General features: G+C 43.2%; 1 protein-coding gene across 7 annotated transcripts in view; it reads left to right on the top strand.

Annotated features, from left to right (window-relative positions):
- The window catches only part of TCF20 (transcription factor 20), a 128,815-nt gene that overhangs the window by 84,014 nt on the left and 26,433 nt on the right, over nt 1–18,368 (top strand). For all 7 annotated transcript variants that reach the window (XM_063322566.1, XM_063322570.1, XM_063322564.1 and 4 more), the window contains one exon: nt 1,028–6,673. In XM_063322566.1, the coding sequence (XP_063178636.1) occupies nt 1,064–6,673 (5,610 nt within the window). In that variant the 5' untranslated portion in view covers nt 1,028–1,063. The remainder of the gene's footprint in view (nt 1–1,027; nt 6,674–18,368) is intronic.

Genomic DNA, 18,368 nt, shown 5'->3' with positions numbered 1-18,368 from the left:
GAGGGACCAGCCAGGGTCCCCAGATAATTTTGCAGCTGTGGTCCAGTCCTTGAGGATGAGTCATGATTCCACACAGTGAAAGATATATTGAAGTACATAGGAGAGCATTCCTGAAGTGCATTTACTTTGGAGTTGGCTATGTAAATGTAGATGATCATATGTGGTGTTCCAAACTATGTACTCTGGTTGACAAATGTTTTCAGTTTAGTTTCATTCAAGGCAATATAAAAGTCCTAAGGGATGAAGTTGTAGACCCTTTTGCTCAAATAGAGTGGACTTGTTCTGACTTTTCCATCTTTTAAAACAAAGCTGGGGGGGGGGAGGAGGGGGGAAAATACCATGTGTTGTCTTGCTCTGTTGGTTTTCACCTAAAAGTGTCGCCAGAGTAGTCAGAAACGGAGCACGGAGCAGATGTCTTTGAGCATGCTGGTGCCAGTTCTTTCATAGGTTCCCATAGATCCTTTTTATTGGAGTATCTTGGTTTGAGCTTTGGTCAGTTGTATCTTGAGTGTTTTCTAAGAGAGGTCTTTCCCAGAGTGAAACGTAGGCCTTAGATATCATTCCTGCAGTAGATCCAAGAGTGGTTAGAGGGTGTTGCATTGTTGCATCTTTTAACATGGTAGCAAAATACTTGATTGCTCCCAGTATTAGCCATAGCAAATAGCTGGAAGGTGAGGATTGTTCTCCTTGGCAAAACAAAATATTGTTGGAAGCTTGTTTCTTCAGGGGCACATAAACAGACTAAACCCAGTTGGTAAATAACTGTGGGGAAAAACGCACTCCAACTGGTAGTGGGCTACCAACTTGTATTTTTTTGAGAGTGAGTGATTCATCTTACTTGCACTACCAAAAGGTTGGAAAGTTGCAAGGAGATGGGATACACATTGAAGTACCAGAAAGTAGGAGACAAATACTAAATTTTAATTGCTATTGAAACAGTGAAATTGAGCAGTGATATTGGGTTGACTGGGAGATACGGATGCTATACCTTTTTTTTTTTTCCCTCTTTCTTTTTCTCACCCTTCAGGAGGGCTTTCGAGCTGCCGCTCTGCTGCTGAACAGCATGCAGTCCTTTCGGGAGCAAAGTAGTTACCACGGAAACCAGCAGAGCTACCCGCAGGAAGTGCACGGTTCATCCCGACTGGAAGAGTTCAGCCCCCGCCAGCAGGCCCAGATGTTCCAGAGCTTTGGAGGAGGTGCTGGCAGTGGACGTCGTGGAGCAACAGGAGCCTCTACAGCAATGCCTGGTGAGAGCTCTGGCCATCAGAGCTACCAAGGTTTCAGAAAAGAAGCAGGAGAGTTTTACTATATGGCTGCCAACAAAGATACAGTGGCGTCAGGAGGGCAGCAGCCACCTCAGCGCAGGCCTTCTGGACCAGTACAGAGCTATGGGCCCCCTCAAGGGAGTAGCTTTGGGAGTCAGTATGGGAGTGAGGGACATGTGGGCCAGTTTCAAACACAGCACTCGACCCTTGGGGGTGTATCCCACTATCAACAGGATTATACTGGTCCTTTTTCTCCAGGGAGTGCCCAGTATCAGCAGCAGGCTTCTAGCCAGCAGCAGCAGGTGCAGCAGCTGAGACAGCAGATCTATCAATCTCATCAGCCTTTACCCCAGGCTTCCAGCCAGTCTGCTTCTAGCACCTCACACTTGCAGCCAATGCAACGTCCATCCACCCTGCCTTCCTCTGCTTCTGGGTACCAGTTACGAGTGGGTCAGTTCAGCCAACACTATCAGCCACCTTCGTCGTCGTCCTCCTCCTCTTTCCCCTCCCCACAGCGTTTTGGCCAGTCAGGACAGAATTATGATGGAAGCTACAGTGTGAATTCTGGGTCGCAGTATGAAGGCCATGCTGTGGGTTCCAATGCACAGGCATATGGGACTCAGTCAAACTACAGCTTTCAGACACAACCAATGAAAAGCTTTGAGCAGTCTAAGCTGCCCCAAAGTGGGCAGCAGGGGCAGCAGCAACAGCACCCACCTCAGCACGTAATGCAGTATTCAAATGCCGCCACCAAGCTCTCTCTTCAAAGTCAAGTGGGACAGTACAGCCAGACTGAAGTTCCTGTAAGGTCACCGATGCAGTTCCACCAAAACTTCAGTCCAATCTCGAATCCATCTCCTGCTGCATCTGTGGTTCAGTCTCCAAGCTGCAGCTCTACCCCTTCTCCACTCATGCCAGGTGGAGAAAATCTCCAGTGTGGGCAAGGCAACATGTCCATGGGTTCTAGAAACCGAATCCTACAGATGATGCCTCAGCTTAGTCCTACACCATCTATGATGCCAAGCCCCAATGCTCATGCAGGGGGGTTTAAGGGATTTGGGCTGGAAGGACTGCAGGAAAAAAGGCTCACAGATCCAGGGCTGAGCAGCCTGAGTGCTCTAAGTTCTCAAGTAGCCAATCTGCCCAACACAGTTCAGCACATGTTGCTCTCGGATGCCTTGGCACCTCAGAAAAAAAGTTCCAAAAGGTCGTCCTCTTCAAAGAAGGCCGACAGCTGCACCAACTCAGAAGGCTCCTCCCAGGCAGAGGAGCAACTCAAATCTCCCCTGGCAGAGTCCCTTGATGGTGGCTGTTCCAGTAGTTCAGAGGATCATGGGGAAAGGGTGAGACAACTGAGCGGCCAGAGCACCAGCTCAGATACCACTTACAAAGGGGGTAACTTAGAGAGATCCAACTCCTCACCAGCACAAGGCGCTCAGAATGAGCCATCAAAGCTCAGCAGCAGCCCTGCAGCTAGGGAGGATGTGGCCTCCCCTGATGGAAAGGAAGCAGTGGTGGCTGTGGAAAATGCTCCAAAAGTGAATGAAAAGGCAGTTGGGGTGATTGTCTCCCGGGAAGCCATGACAGGAAGAGTAGAAAAGTCAGGTGCCCAAGATAAACCTGCACAAGATGATGCTTCCACAGCCGCTCAGGCACCTGCTAGTGCTAGTGGAGCAAAAGAAACTGGGCATGTAGGGACACAGCCAGAAAATCAAGGAGGAAGTAAAGGGAGCAAAAGCGGAGATAACACTAACCATAATGGAGAGGGGAACAGCCAGTCCGGTCATGCAGTTGTTGGGCCAAATTTTCCTGCAAGAACAGAACCTTCCAAATCTCCTGGTAGTTTAAGATACAGTTACAAGGATAATATAGCAGCTGGTATACAGAGAAATATTGGTGGCTTTCCACAGTATCCTTCTGGTCAAGAAAAAGGGGATTTTCCGGGGCACAGTGAGCGCAAAGGTCGGAATGAGAAGTTTCCTAGCCTCCTACAGGAGGTCTTGCAGGGGTACCACCATCATCCAGACAGGAGGTATTCAAGGAACGCACAGGAGCATTCTGGGATGGCTGGGAGTTTGGAGGGAGCCATGAGGCCCAATATCTTAATTAGTCAAACCAATGAATTGACCAATAGGGGCCTCTTAAATAAAAGCATGGGGTCTCTCCTGGAAGGCCCTCACTGGGGTCCCTGGGATAGGAAGTCTAGCAGCGCAGCTCCTGACATGAAGCAGATAAATCTAGCTGATTACCCTATTGCTAGAAAGTTTGATGTGGAGTCTCAGTCTTCTGCCCATGAAGGGGGAGCGCTCTCAGAGAGGAGATCAGTGATCTGTGACATATCTCCATTAAGGCAACTTGTCAGAGATCCTGGCCCTCACCCAATGGGGCATATGGGTCCTGAGGCCAGAAGTGGAAGGAGTGAACGTCTTGCCCCTGGCTTGAGCCAGTCAGTAATACTCCCTGGTGGTTTAGTATCCATGGAAACAAAGATGAAAGCTCACAGTGGGCAAATAAAAGAAGAAGATTTTGAACAGTCAAAGAGCTCAGCTAGTCTCAATAATAAAAAAACGGGAGACCATTGTCATCCTGCTGGCATCAAGCATGAATCTTTCCGAGGCAACGCTAGCCCTGGAGCTGCAGTCTCCGATGCTGCTCCAGACTACATTCCCCAGCAGGACAGCAGATCAACACAGATGAGACGAGGACCTGGCAGAACTGGAAGCAGCAGGGGTAAATCACCTTCTCAATTTCAGGATCTTGCTGATAAGCTGAAAATGTCACCAGGCAGAAGCAGAGGCCCAGGGGCAGACCTGCATCACATGAACCCACACATGACACTATCTGAAAGAGTTAACAGGGGTTCCTTGCATTCTGCTTACCCTCAGAATTCAGAAGGCCCGTCTTTAGCTTCAGCATATCACACAAATGCTAGGCCTCATGCTTTTGGTGACCCTAACCAGAGTTTAAATTCCCAGTATCATTACAAGAGACAGATATACCAGCAACAGCAAGAAGAATACAAAGATTGGGCAAGCAGCACTGCTCAGGGTGTGATTGCTGCAGCTCAGCACAGGCAGGAAGGAGCAAGGAAGAGCCCGAGACAACAGCAGTTTCTGGAAAGAGTAAGAAGTCCCTTAAAAAATGACAAGGATGGAATGATGTATCTTCAAGGTAGCTCTTACCACGATACTGGAAGCCAGGACGCTGGACGCTGTGTTATGGGGAGTGACAGTACTCAGAGCAAATGCACTGAACTGAAACACAGCAACCAGAAGTTGCAGCATCACGAATCTGGTTGGGACCTCTCTCGGCAAACATCTCCTGCCAAAAGCAGTGGCCCTCTCGGAGCAGCCAACCAAAAAAGATTTTGTGCTCAAGAAAGCGATGGACATCGTCGGGAAGAATCTACAGATTTGCCCAAGCCTAGTAATGCCATGCTCAGGCTCCCTGGCCAGGAAGACCAGTCTCCTCAAAATCCATTAATTATGAGGAGGAGAGTCCGTTCTTTCATCTCGCCTATCCCTACCAAAAGACAGCCGCAAGATATGAAGAACAGTGGCAGTGAAGATAAAGGGCGACTGATGACTTCAGCAAAAGAAGGAGCTGATAAAACATACAACTCCTATGCCCATTCATCTCAAAGCCAAGATGTTGGCAAGTCAGTTGGAAAGGGAGATTCCTTCAAGGACCTGCCAAGTCCTGATAATAGGAATTGCCCTGCTGTTTCCCTCACAAGTCCGGCTAAGACCAAAATATTGCCCCCAAGAAAGGGGCGAGGATTAAAACTGGAAGCTATTGTTCAAAAAATTACATCTCCCAATATTAGGAGAAGTGTTTCTGCCAACAGTGCTGAAACTGGTGCAGATACCGTCACTCTCGATGACATCCTGTCCCTTAAAAGTGGACCTGAAGGAGGAAATGTGGCTGGACATGGACCAGAGGCTGAGAAGAGAAAAGGAGAGATGTCAGATCAAGTCGGGCCAGCAAGCCAGGATACAACTGCTGAAATAACTCTTCCAAGATCTTCAGAAGAGTGGCAAAGCAGTGAGGATGATAAAACAAAGAAAGAGGTCCCTGAAACTGCCAGTGTTGGTAAAGAAGGAGCAGGATCCAGCGCAGCACCACCACCACCTCAGAAGTCAGGTGGTCAGGGAAGGTCTGATGGATCTGTAAGCGGAGCTGGAACTCTGACCTTTTCCGACTCAAAAACAATTTCCCCTTCCGGTGTGTTTACTTCTGAACCAAATCCAAAGTCTGAGGAAAAAGATGGAGATGTGACAAACATTTCACCCAAGCCAGATGGTTTCCCTCCAAAGGGATATTTTCCCTCTGGAAAGAAAAAGGGGAGGCCAATTGGGAGCGTGAACAAGCAGAAAAAGCAGCAGCAGCAACAGCAGCAGCAACAGCAGCAGCAACTGCCACCTCCCCCACCACCCCCACCAGTACCTTCCCAGTCTTCAGAAGGGGTAGGTGGGGGTGAGCCAAAGCCGAAGAGGCAAAGGAGGGAGAGGCGAAAACCTGCAGCACAGCCACGGAAGCGGAAGCCTAGACGGGCTGCTCCAATTGTGGAGCCTCAAGAACCAGAGATCAAGCTTAAATATGCTACTCAGTCTGTAGATAAAACTGACTCCAAGAATAAGTCCTTTTTCCCTTATATTCATGTGGTAAACAAGTGTGAATTAGGCGCTGTGTGCACAATCATTAATGCGGAGGAAGAGGAGCAGAACAAATTGGTGAGGGGTCGGAAAGGACAGAGGTCTTCAACACCCCCTCCTAGCAATGCGGAGAGCAAAGTGCTGCCGACCTCAACTTTCATGCTGCAGGGCCCTGTAGTAACAGAGTCTTCTGTCTTAGGGCATCTGGTTTGCTGCCTGTGTGGCAAATGGGCCAGCTATCGTAATATGGGTGACCTCTTTGGTCCTTTCTACCCCCAGGATTATGCAGCCACCTTGCCCAAGAACCCGCCTCCAAAGAGGGCCACGGAAATGCAGAGCAAGGTCAAGGTACGGCACAAAAGTGCTTCTAATGGTTCTAAGACAGATACAGAAGAGGAGGAGGAACAGCAACAACAGAAGGAACAAAGAAGCCTAGCTGCTCATCCCCGGTTTAAGAGGCGGCACCGCTCTGAGGACTGTAGTGGAGCCTCTCGGTCACTTTCAAGGGGAGCTTCTTGTAAAAAAGCAACCACTGACAGTGGCAGTGGTGGTGAAAAGACTCCTTTGGACTCAAAACCCTCTATGCCCACTTCAGAAGGTGGCACTGAGCTGGAGTTACAAATTCCTGAACTACCTCTTGACAGCAATGAATTTTGGGTCCATGAGGGTTGTATTCTCTGGGCCAATGGGATCTACCTGGTCTGTGGCAGGCTCTATGGGCTGCAGGAAGCTGTGGAGATTGCAAGAGAGATGGTGAGTACCTAACCTTGCTATACAAAATGACTTGTTTTCATTTGTAATATGTATACCACTTGGAATACCATTTTTTCTTGTTCTCTCGTCTTAAGCAATCATATTTCATCTTAAATCTCCAGTGATGTCCTTTTGATGGCCTTATTTAGATCTCTGCCACACCTGATCAGACAGACTTTTCAGGCATCAGAAAAGCTGGATGCTTATTACCTACTAAAAGTTCTGAATGTCCAAAGACTCTCTCATAACTACAGTGATCTTTTTTCTCCTTCTTATTGTGTTTTTAGATATCTAATATTCTCTAGGGCTCTTCTTGGAGTCATACAGTGAAAGGACAAGTGGCAGCAGACACAAATTGCAACAGAGAAAATTCCAATTTGATATTAAGCGAAAAAATTCACAGTGAAGGGTGGTCAAACATTGGATTGAGGGAGGGGGGAACAACAGAGAAGCTGTGAAATATCTGTTCTTGGAGATGCTCAAATGTGAGCGAGCAAGGCCCTAAGCAGTGCACTTAACCTCTGAAGCTGAAACTCTGGATCTAGCTTCAAAGTTCACTCTGCTTTCAGCAGGGGTCCCTTCCAACCTAAGTTGTTCTGTGCCTGTAATACATATTACACAACTGTAGGAGAATTTGCAGTCCTTACAAAATAAGGTGGTTAGAGTCAAATCACACAGAGGTCTGTAAGCTTTAAGTGAAACGTGGGTGGGTTTAGTATTGATGAATTCAATACAAATTATACCACAAGTCATAGTGATAATTGACTTGCTCCAAAGTGCGAGTATACAATGCGTGAGAAGAAATATGTAAAATTAAAAGAGGCACAAAGGGAGAACTTTATTTACAACCATCTGGTTGTGGATGGAGACACTTGCTATTCTTGATTTTTGAAGACGTAAGCTGACACTTTAAAACCACAGTTAATGTAGCTTTCTTTGCCATCAGCGATATGCTGCATCCCTTTATTATGGCTACCCTTTTGCATTATGCTTTCTGTCCTGGGCCAGACCATGGAAGAAGCACTAGACTACTTTTTCCTGTTGCCTTCAAATTCTTCCTTTTCTAAACAGTGTTGGAATCCAGTTTTTATCTTCTTTTTGCTCTCTACTGTAACATACAGTGTGCTCGTTTCCTCCCCGTGAGCTTTTCTCTTCAGGTTTCATTCCTGGCTTGTTCTGCATTTTCACTCACTGTTCTTTGACAGTAATTACATGCTTCTTTGCCCTAACTTGATTTGGCCTGCATTCTTTTTTTTCTAGCCTCTCATTAAACAAAGTCAGTTAATTTCATTTGGTTTTCATCGAGCCGTGCCTGCATGCTTATTCTGATGCAACTGCTGAATTTCTTATCTCTGATAATTGCAAGGTTTCTTTCGGGATCTTCACCACTGTTTGGATCCTACTTGCAACGTGGCCGTGCTTTCATATGTCTTGTAGTTGCCCGGTATTTTGAATTTCGATCAGACCAGTCTGATTTTCCCTTTCTCCTGTTTTCAGGGTGGGTCTTTCATTTATGATCCTTATTCTCCTAATAGCAAATGCCTTTTCTGTGTGTTCTTGAACCACTTGAGCTGACCTCCAGCAATCTTTTTTGTGTTCCTGTACCTGCAAAGGGGGTCATCTGGGCAGAAACATGTTACGCTGGTAGGCTCTAATCAAACTTGACAAATAGTAGCACATTATCCACAGCATTTTTATATGGGTTTTGCATGTTGTTTGACATCTAGTTCTTTCTCTGCGTGGCATCTTGATGACTTTCTGACTGTATACACGTTGGCCTACCCTTTATCACTTACCTCCAACTGTTAGAATCATCTCCTTGTCACAGAGAATTTTTTTTTCCTCCTCTTCTTAACCCTTCCATCTGCCCTTATGGCACCATACAGGAACATCCCCTTATCTCCCTTGAGCCTTGTATCCTTTCTGTCTACCTCTTTGCTTTAATCACTTGCTCAACTCCTAGCTTTTCTTTTCCCTCATGGTACCTGTAGACATGAGAGTTTCCTATTTTTTTAAAAAAGAAGTGTACAAAATGCTTGTGGCCTCTCTTGCCTTTGCTACTACCTCTTAATTTCCTTTCCCTTTTTTCATCTTCAGATTCTTTGATTGCGTTGTCCGGGGCTCTTGTCCTCCACTGTGGCTTCAATTGTGCTCTACTACAATTGTAATGAGTGTTTACGGTGATCTCTTCCTAGCTAAGGTTCAGATCCAGTACTTCATTTTGCTTTCCCTGTCAGCTGCATTTGTCACTATCAGCTGTGCTGCTCTTGAAGTGTTGTTCCAACGTTGTTTCCAGTCTGTGTCCTCTTTTGATTACCACCTTTCTTTCCACTATTTTTTTGTAGGGGCTGTTGTTCATTGCTCCCAGCTTTTTGTGGGGGGTTCACTGAAGTTCTGCTTGTGCTTTTCTTCCCTTTATCTTGGCATACTGTGGTTTTGGGTAGTTTTTAGTAACCTGGTCACTTTTTTCCAGAGTCTTTTAGAGCTTCCTTTTTGCTCCAGGTTCGTGTTCTTCTGCCACAAACTTAAAAATTGTTCTTGAGTTCACGGTGAGTTCTCAGACTCTCACTTCAGAACGTGGACTTTAGTCTACATCATCCTTAATCCATCGTCTGCCATCTTGTTCTGGTTTTCTTGTCACTCAGATTCATAATCTCCTCATTTGATTTTACAATTATTTCTTCCTAATCCTTCCTATTTAAGGCTGTAAGAAATACTGCTTACTTTCTGTGTATGAGAAGTAATATGTAGCCTTTCAGTGCTCTCCACTGTTCTGTCTGAGTCCGTTTTTAATCTAGTTACGAGACTCTGAACTTTCAGAGGCAGGAACCGTTTTCTTGTGTGTGCTTTGTTTTGTTACGTCTTCTACAAACACAGTAACAGGTGTCCTAGCTGAATGCTGGGCTCTTCTGCGTTAGGTCGGTAAGAATAATCCATCTTTCTCTTTCACCTCTGTCACAAATAATGGAATAGGTTTTCTCCTAGCATTATTTTTTCCTCAACCTTTTTATTCTCTTTTAGCAAACTGTAGTGCTGTATTCTTCAGTGGAAGCAGTATATCCTCCCCCCTTCAGTTAGAGGGTTATGTGCAACGCAAAGATGGCAGTCGGGGTATTCAGAGGTGTACCTGCCAGGAGCCATCCCCAGGCAGTGGAAACGCTCTGTTGAACTAGACTCTTTTGCCCTGCTGCCTGAGGATAGCCTTCTGGCTCAGACAGCTGATTTCCCGGGCTTGTTGCATATGCTCTTTCTTTAGCTTTTCCTTGCTTTGCAAGTGCATTTTGGTTTTGTTCCCTCTGACATGCAGTTCATCAGTGCTAGTGTCCTGGAAAAGCAGATGTGCAAACCATGTAGCTGCTTGCTAGCAGGAGAGAGTAGACAGATGTGTACACAAGCATACCAGGAATATAGGTCCTAAATTTGGTCTAGGGTAAGGAAAGACGTTAGTTTATGGCATATGAAGGGTTGTGAGCCTGGAAGTGAATAATTAATGTATGTAATGCATTCTGTGCAAGTGAAATACTGCCATAATTCAAAATCTATGTAAACTGTTTGTAATATCCACAAAGGGCAAATGTACACCAAATTTAAACTGAATCCATACCATTAAATGAGTTTAAATGCTTTCTTTAGAGATCTGGCTCTGTTGATGTTGCTTATACAGCGTCCTAGTATAGAAACAAAAAACTTGAACTTCTAGTCAAAGGCCATAAACCATCAAACCATGATGTAGAGGTAGTGGCATAAGTAACCTACCCTGCATTTCTTCTCACACAAACTCAGCTGTTTTTCCTCACATGGAAGCTTTATTATAGATTTTTTTTTTTTCCAAACACCTGTTTCTTGTTCACCTTCCAGAATCAGGAAGGAATGTGAAGCATTCTTCTTGCTATGTTAAGTTTTCTTTTCCTTATATGAATAAATGTCTGTCCTACTGCAGTTTTTTGAGAACAGCCCTGTATTCAATCCCAAGGAAAGCTTAGAATGTATGTGAGGTTGCTCAAAGATCAACTTGTACCGGATGCTTTAGAAGAATTTGAGATTATAAGGTATTATTTTAAAAAGGTTTATCGAGCTGTGAAGTGACTCTCCTGAGCTTTGAGCTTTCCTTAAAGTCTCATTTCACCCTAGACTGAAAATGGTGTGAATATATTATCTTCTAAACAGCAATCCAGTTGGTTTCCAAAGTTCTAGAATCTGCCTTCTTCAAAGGCAAAAAGGTGTTCCTCTTGCTCTGGCCACTCTAGAGGTGTTCTTGATTCTGAGAATGTGAATAGCCGATCAGATGAATTGGGCTGCTTCAGACGCAGAATGGCTTAATCCTTCCTCCTTATTTTGAGGTTCAAAGTAGATACCCCAGCAGATAGACCTACCTGCCAAGTAGTCTGTCTTCTCTCTTAAACTGCTTGTTAAACCATAGTAGGGGTGCTAATTGGCCGCCTTGCAGTTGGACATTTTTTGCTCCAAGGCTAATGAAATCCTGAACTGAAAAAATGCCATCTCCCTATTGCTGGATGATACTGTTGCCTATGGAATACTTTCTTTGAAATATTGAAGGTGGCCATGTTTTGGACTAGGTAAAGCAGATTATAAGTGATTTGGCATAAGATCCTTTGCCTTATGATACTAGGAATCTTACAGCAGGTATTCCAGCAGCAAGTTCGAAAATATATCCGTATTCTTCCTCTAGAAACTTTTTGGTCTCTCTTCTTACAGTCATGTCAACCATTTCTTTGTATTTATAGATTTGGAAAACTAACAGATGCATGCAGTTTGCTGTAAATACCTTTAAGGAAACAATTTCCTACCTTGTTTATCTTCTCATTGTTTTCCTATTCATGAGAAACTCATTTTCGTGCAAGTGGAAATCTTGGTTACCTTTGAAACTAGCAAAATTATGAAGTCACTTTGGTAGTTGTCAGCAGATTTAATGTTCAAAAGAATCGATGGTCTTTATTCTCAGTATTAAATTTAAGAAGCTGTAAGTGAAGAACAATGCAAAGAACATTCTTTGTGTTAGGTTGAGTTGCAGAATCTAAGAATATAGTTCTACTATTGTTTTCTAAAAAGCTGTTCACTAGGAAATGGTATGCTGTTTCTTGGAAATTTTTTGGAAATTTTTTTATAAAACATTTTTTTCCGAGGCAGAGGCTCTGGCCTAGCTAGCACAGTTACTACTTCTGGGGGTTTTAGTGTTTTGGTTTTTTCTTTCCCCTTCCTCTCCCCCGTCAGAATTGACCTTGCTGAAGGTAAATCTAGCTCTTGCTTCTGCTGACAGCACTCTGTGAAAGAAAAACTTGTTTATCATCCTTTTAAAAATCTCTTTTAAAAGGTCTAGAGAATTTTAATGCTTTTCTCATCAATCTCTGCTTCGTTCCCAGCTTAAAAAATCTTTTAATCCTTATACATGGAAAGAAGTCCTTGGCACCTGTTTCCTTTGTTGCTCCTTATTGAAAGGATCATCTTGGGTTTCAGTCAGGAGAACTTCAGAGTAGCAAGCAGTGAAGGGTAAAATCTGCCCATCATCTACAGTATAACAGAAAGATTCTGGGCTTTCTCTCACCAATCTGGAATTTTGTCTGTCTGAGACTCCTTGGATTATCTTTCAGAGCCTGCTGCTTACCTGAAGAGGAGAAATCTACCTGCTTTAAGACTGTTAACAAGCCAGTTCAGAAGGTCAGACTGACTTTGGAGAAAGTTCCTAAAAAAACTACATGTGGGCTCACAGAAGTTTGGAACCTAAATGCATGTCTCTGTCTATGTAGATTGATACTTAAATATTTGAATTTTCCATTACTGTTACGCAGTGGCAGCCTTCTGGCTCATGTTGAGTGTGCCTTTGTTAGTTTGTAGGGCTGGAGGCAGGTTTACATATGCTATCCAGATTTCACAAAGAACAACTTACGATTTCGCACACAAAAGCTGTCCTTGACCACTGAAGACTCCTGCTAGTTGATCTTCCAGAGTATCTTATCTGTGAAAATCTGTACTATAGAGGAAATAAGGATTGCTTATCTATAATATTTTGTTCATTCTGTTGCTTTCGTAGAACCTTGTCTCTTGTTTACCTCTACCACTCTGGATCCTAGCTGTAAATTGGGTAAAGAAAGGTGCCTAGAGGGATCACTAGGAATTAAGCTATTTATATTCTCAGATTTGGGAAATCAAAGCCTAACAAAAATGCTCCTACATGCTGTAAGTAATTGCTCTTAAAAGGTTCCTAACTGTGTGGCTAATCAAATGCCTAAGCTAGGGACTCAGAACTGAGAAAATTGTGGAAGGTTAACTACCTCTGGCAAAACAAAGCAAAACAGTTTCTAGCCCCAGAAAGCTGAGTAGCGTAGCACCATGAGTCTGAAGGTGTCAGTTTATTCTGCATGTCTCATTTGGCACAGGTGTGCTTTGTTATCCCTAAGCCAGGCTAGGAGTGAGTTGCTCTCAAGAGGGGCGATCCTAATTTATCCTCTTTGCAAGCTGCTTGCTCCCACTGTTTCCCTTGTGCTGGACCTACCAACTCTGTGTTTGCACAGTGGGTTGATTTTTAGCTAGCTAATCCATCAGAAGACTGGTCTGGAGTGGGGGATCTTTGTGCCAGATCAGCCATCTGAATCTGCTTACTCTCTGAACCATGTTTGCTGTGTCTGACGGGGAGGGCCCTTTCCACTGGTAGTTATAACCATTAGATTAAGTTAGCCATAACACAAAATTGTGCCCAGGTGACACCACTGCTTGAAAGTGTTTTAGGCCCACAGGGCTACTGTTTCTAAGTGCTGGGAGGTGAGGGCTGACCTTTTTATTCATTATCATCCCTTTTAGATAGAAAAATGGCAGAACTTGACTTTTTTTTTCTTCTTTTTTTTTTTTTCCCTCTTTTTTCCCCTCTCCTAAAAGCCCCTCAAGTGAACTTCTGCATCAGGTCAGGGTTCAGTTGAAATAATAATCTGCTGCTTCAAAGACCACATGCCTGACAAACACAGGAAGGAAAACCTGTGTTTCTTACACCCAGATCTGTAAAAGTAGGGAAGAATTTCCAGAGTAGGAAGAAGCCACACTGGAGCTTGTTAATTTTTCACTGTGGGGAAAGGGAAACCAGTAATGAATTTAAGACCTGCCTGTTAGCAGTGGCTGAAAAAAGGGTGTATTGAGAATAATTTTATCTCGGGCAACAGCTTTTAGTATGCTTTAACCCCTCAAGCAAGGAGTGCTACAGTATCTCAAGGCACCTTCTACAATTACCCATAAAGTAGTTGATTTTTTTTTTTTTATTGACGGACTGTGTCCAAACACCTCGTTGCCTGAGCTGGAAATGCGCTCACTCTTTAGCGTAACATTCGCTTTCATTCCTCAGGAAATGGTAGCGTCTGTAATATTCTTCTGCAGTGTTACAAAAATAAGGAAGCATGAATTTTTGGGTGGAGAAGAAATTCTGAAAGACAGGCTGAATAATGAACTTCAGATTCAGTTTTCTCAGAAAGGCATTGCCATCTGCTGCGCTACTGAAACTCTGCTGTCATGACTCCTGGTCTGTAAGAGCATGCCGCCACAGAGATGAGAACCTGGTAGGAGCCCCTGTTGTGTCTCAGTTCGTTGCCTTCCTCTGGTAGGGACCTAGAAGTGTGAATGACTAGTGCTACAGCACTTTGTAGCTCACAGCAGCTCTGTATGTTGGTATCACAAGCCTCAAATGCCAAAAAGGTGAGCAGACAGAGTCCACATCTACATTTCTGATGCATATATTTCAGTATCTTGAGTGATAGCCATTAATTTACACTTGTGAAATGAAACTGGCTTTTCTTGGCTTTATTGTGAATAGAAATCAGGTAAAACTGGTGCAACATATTGGTGATCCTGGATTGTAGATGGCAGGAAGTGCAGTTTAGTTGAGGTCTCAAACATAAAGATGGTATTGGGAAAAGAGAAGAGTTCTCCAGTAGCAACCTTTTGTATGGGGGCAGAGAGAAGATGAAGGGGAAGTAATTTCTATGCATCTTTATTAGCAGACTCCTTTGTCATTAGTTTATCCCAAAGTACGGGCATTATGTCTGAGCTTGCCTGTGGTTTTATATTTTACTGTTTGTCTAGCATGCGGAGTGAGGAAAGCAGAAAACAGATTTACTGACAATAGAACGTTGGGAAAGAATAGGATGTTTAACCACTTACATTAGTTGTAGCCAGGAGCACTGGAAACTTGTATGTAAAAAGGAGCTTGCTAATTCCACAGTTGTGGCCTTTCTATAAAGCATCAGGGATCCTCAAAATCTATGTACAGTTTTCATTTAAAAATACATTTAAGTAACTTTAATTTCTAAGAAGCTCTTCCAAATGTGAATGGGGCCTTCTCTGTGCAGGAGATTTCTAAACAAAGCTTTAGAGTTTTTTGTTTGGCTATCCACAAGCTCACACAGTCCTTTTTGTAAGATTTAAGTTGCTTGTTACTGTAGAGATGCCAAACTCTTGCTAAATTCTCAATAGCGAGTGAATACAATCCATTTATGTGTTGTTTTAAGCTGTGCTGGGAAAAAGGTTGTAAAGATTCCCCAAAATTGGGGAGGAGGGTGGTTGTGCTGTTTGTGTTTTGTTAACTTAAACTGAACTAGCTTTCTTAACTTAGACTAATTCCAGATGTTAGTCACTTGAGCTCAATGTCGTTAGAAGAATGCTACTAACAAATAAGCGTTGAAGGACATTCGAGAACTTCAGGGGTTTATTCTTCTCCACATCTCTGTGTTTAAGATGGCCTATGTTTGATTACAACTAGGCAAAAATGCAAACCTTAAAAGTACTTTCTCTGATTTTGGAAAAAAATTATTACTTAATCTTTATTTGCTTGTTCAGTTTGGTAAGAGGTTAATTTCTGGAGGTAAGGATTCATGACTTTCTGTTATATAATATCGCATGGATTACTAGAATTACATTTTATCTTTTGTAAGACTCTTTAAATAAAATAAAAAAGACAGTTTTTCCATGTTATTTTAAAATAAACGTTATTCTGAATCCTTTGATCACTGAATAAGCAAAAATAATGCTTCAACTAGACCAATGTTCTACCATTCATAATAAAAGAAAGCTCTTCAAACGGTGCAATGCAAACCACATTCATAAGCATAGTGCTTTGTGCAGTAGCCAGACTGAGGTAACAATGATGCAGGTAAAACTGAGACACTGGTGGTGGTGTGAGATTCTTAAAAAAAAAATACAATATTAAAACAAGCAGTTTTTAAACTTTTTTTCTTTTGAAAGTAAATTTTCATTTATCTGCCCATTATAAACTGAGTTATATAACCCATTATATTTTTTTTAATTAGAGAAATATGTTCTGAAAGAGGTTAGATTAATTTCCCTAGACTTAGAAAGATGAGTAAAAATAAAACTGAAGTATGATGAGTATTCATTTTGGAAACTACAGCAAAATTAAAACTTTTTTTTCTTTCTCCTTGAAGAATGTTATTCTGCAGAGGCAAGAATTGGAGAAAAGAGGTTCTGTCTGTGCTACACACTTTGCCTGAGGTTATGGAAGTAGCTAGGAATGGAGTTTGGCTTCCCTGAATGTTAAATCCATCCTTTTCAGCTAATCTAAACTATGCTACGCTTATGCTGTTGTGCTCTGGGTAGTCTTTCTTTCTTTCTTGGCAGAGAAAATATTTTTCAAACAATTTCATACACTTAGCTGGGCTCTGTGTGAAGTATAGGGTAGTCTTCACGGATAGAGCACTTTGGAAAAAAGTTATTAATGAACCTTCATTGTTACGGATTGGATCTCAGCCAGCTGCTTAGTGATTAAAGTTTAATTGCATGATGATTAGTTTTCATTAGTAAGCAATTAGCATTTAACAGCAGTCTTGTATTGCTAAAGCTATGGGCAAGCGTAAGTGGCTTGAGCCATGTTGAGAAGGTGTGTAGCTGGAGATGTGGGCACCAACTTGTTTGGGGAATATGGGGATGGGGAATTCTGGTGTTAGTTGCTCTCAACAGCGTGTTCCTGCCACAGCGTTGAGCCAGGAGGGGAGGTAGGAGCGGGAAATGAAGCAAGTGGCCAAACTAGCACAGCATGGATTTAGGGCAGAGACTGGCTGTGGATTAGCCCTCATGTAGGGAGTTACCAAAAATAATCGTCTTCCTCAAAGGGCCCTTCGAAGGTTCCAAAAAACATCTCACAGTAGTGATGGTTTTCATAGTCTTATCCCACTCCTCGCTGCAACTAAAACTCTTTTTTCAGATTTCCCCCCCTGAACTTAATGAAATTCCCATTTTTACTGTGATAGCAGTCCTTGATTGCTTTGTGTCACAGTGGGGTAAATTAGGGGAAAGATGTGGGGCTGGGGGAAGTGGAATAAGATGAGGGTAGAGAGAGGTGGGAACATAGCAAAAGGTCAAGGCTCCTTTGCTGTTAAAAGTACAAAAGAGGGAAGAGTGTCCCTTGTAAACCACTTCTGCTCCACTGAGGAGTCTGTTGTGAAGCTGAAATATGGTTGTAATTTCATCTAGGCTAAGTCAGGGTTGTTAGAAGCTGTTCTTCTCCCCCACACCTCCCCTTCTGCCAGCACTACTGCACTGTGACGGAACTAAGCCAGGCACCTGATCTGGCCAGCAAATTCTTCTCCACCCTCAGTCCCCCATTTTTATCATGCTGTTTTTTGGCTGGACCAGCTTTCTTGACTCTTTGTGTCAGTACTGATACAGGGGAAATGCTCCAGCTGGGAAAAGGAGGAGGGGCAGCAGGTTGCGCAAGTACAGTCTGATGTCTTAAAATAGTCTGGAAGTGAGTGGACTAGTCAAGACTGTGACTTCAGATAGAAAGTTTTTCCAGAGCAATATTACTAATTACACAAACAAGTAAATTCAATAAAAGGTACATGTTAAAATTTGTCTAAGGTGGTTCTCAAATATATATAGCTTTGCAGTATTTGTTACTGACGTGAAGTGCAGCCATCTAGTTACCTAGACATATGAAAAGGTAGGGGGGTTTCTTTTTTACTATTATTATTCCATGATCTAGACGTGCTAGGGACTGGATGCTCTCTCCCCTCCTCTGGCCTGATTTGCCAGCCAGAGTAACCTAAAGCAGGTGTTTCTCTTCAGCTGAAAGGACTAAAATAGCTGCAGTTTCTTTTTAAGAAATTCTAGCAGTGCTCAGGGTGTGACTTTAATCATGCAGATCTGCTTCAATTGTCTTCAGACTCGCTGAACTGTTGGTAGGAGTAGACATAACAGCATAGGACTTAGGGGGGGAAAAAAAAAAATCAACTGTACTCAAGGTGCAAAGACGGTGGTGGGTAGCAAAGCTCACCCAGGGCTCTGCATGCTGTAGCTGCCCTGTTTGTCACTACCTGAGCTACCAGTGGGAAAAATGGATTGCGTATTTCTTCCTGAGGCCTGGCTGCATAACCAATGTAGCATAGGCGCGCTTAACTCGGCCATCTAATTGTCTGTGTCCGAAGCTTTTCCTTCTTTTGGGGAAAATATTAAAGATTCTTAAAAACTGGTTGTGTAATCTTCACTTAGTCAAGATTTTTTTTTCCCTGTTTCTATCTCCTTGCATGTTTTCTTTTGATTTACGCTTAGGTCCCTTAGTTCTAACTCAGCTGTATGTTTGTATTTTTCTCATGGCTTATCGTTTCCCAAAATGTGGGTTTGTTGGTGCTTTGCACTATACTGCTGTTAATTGCAGCTTTTCTTGCACCTCTGACTCCTTTAT

The sequence above is a fragment of the Chroicocephalus ridibundus genome, chromosome 1, assembly GCF_963924245.1.
Source record: "Chroicocephalus ridibundus chromosome 1, bChrRid1.1, whole genome shotgun sequence".
Taxonomy (NCBI): Eukaryota; Metazoa; Chordata; class Aves; order Charadriiformes; family Laridae; genus Chroicocephalus; species Chroicocephalus ridibundus.
Note: the sequence above shows the minus strand (reverse complement) of the source record. Positions and strands in the feature narration are given on the sequence as shown.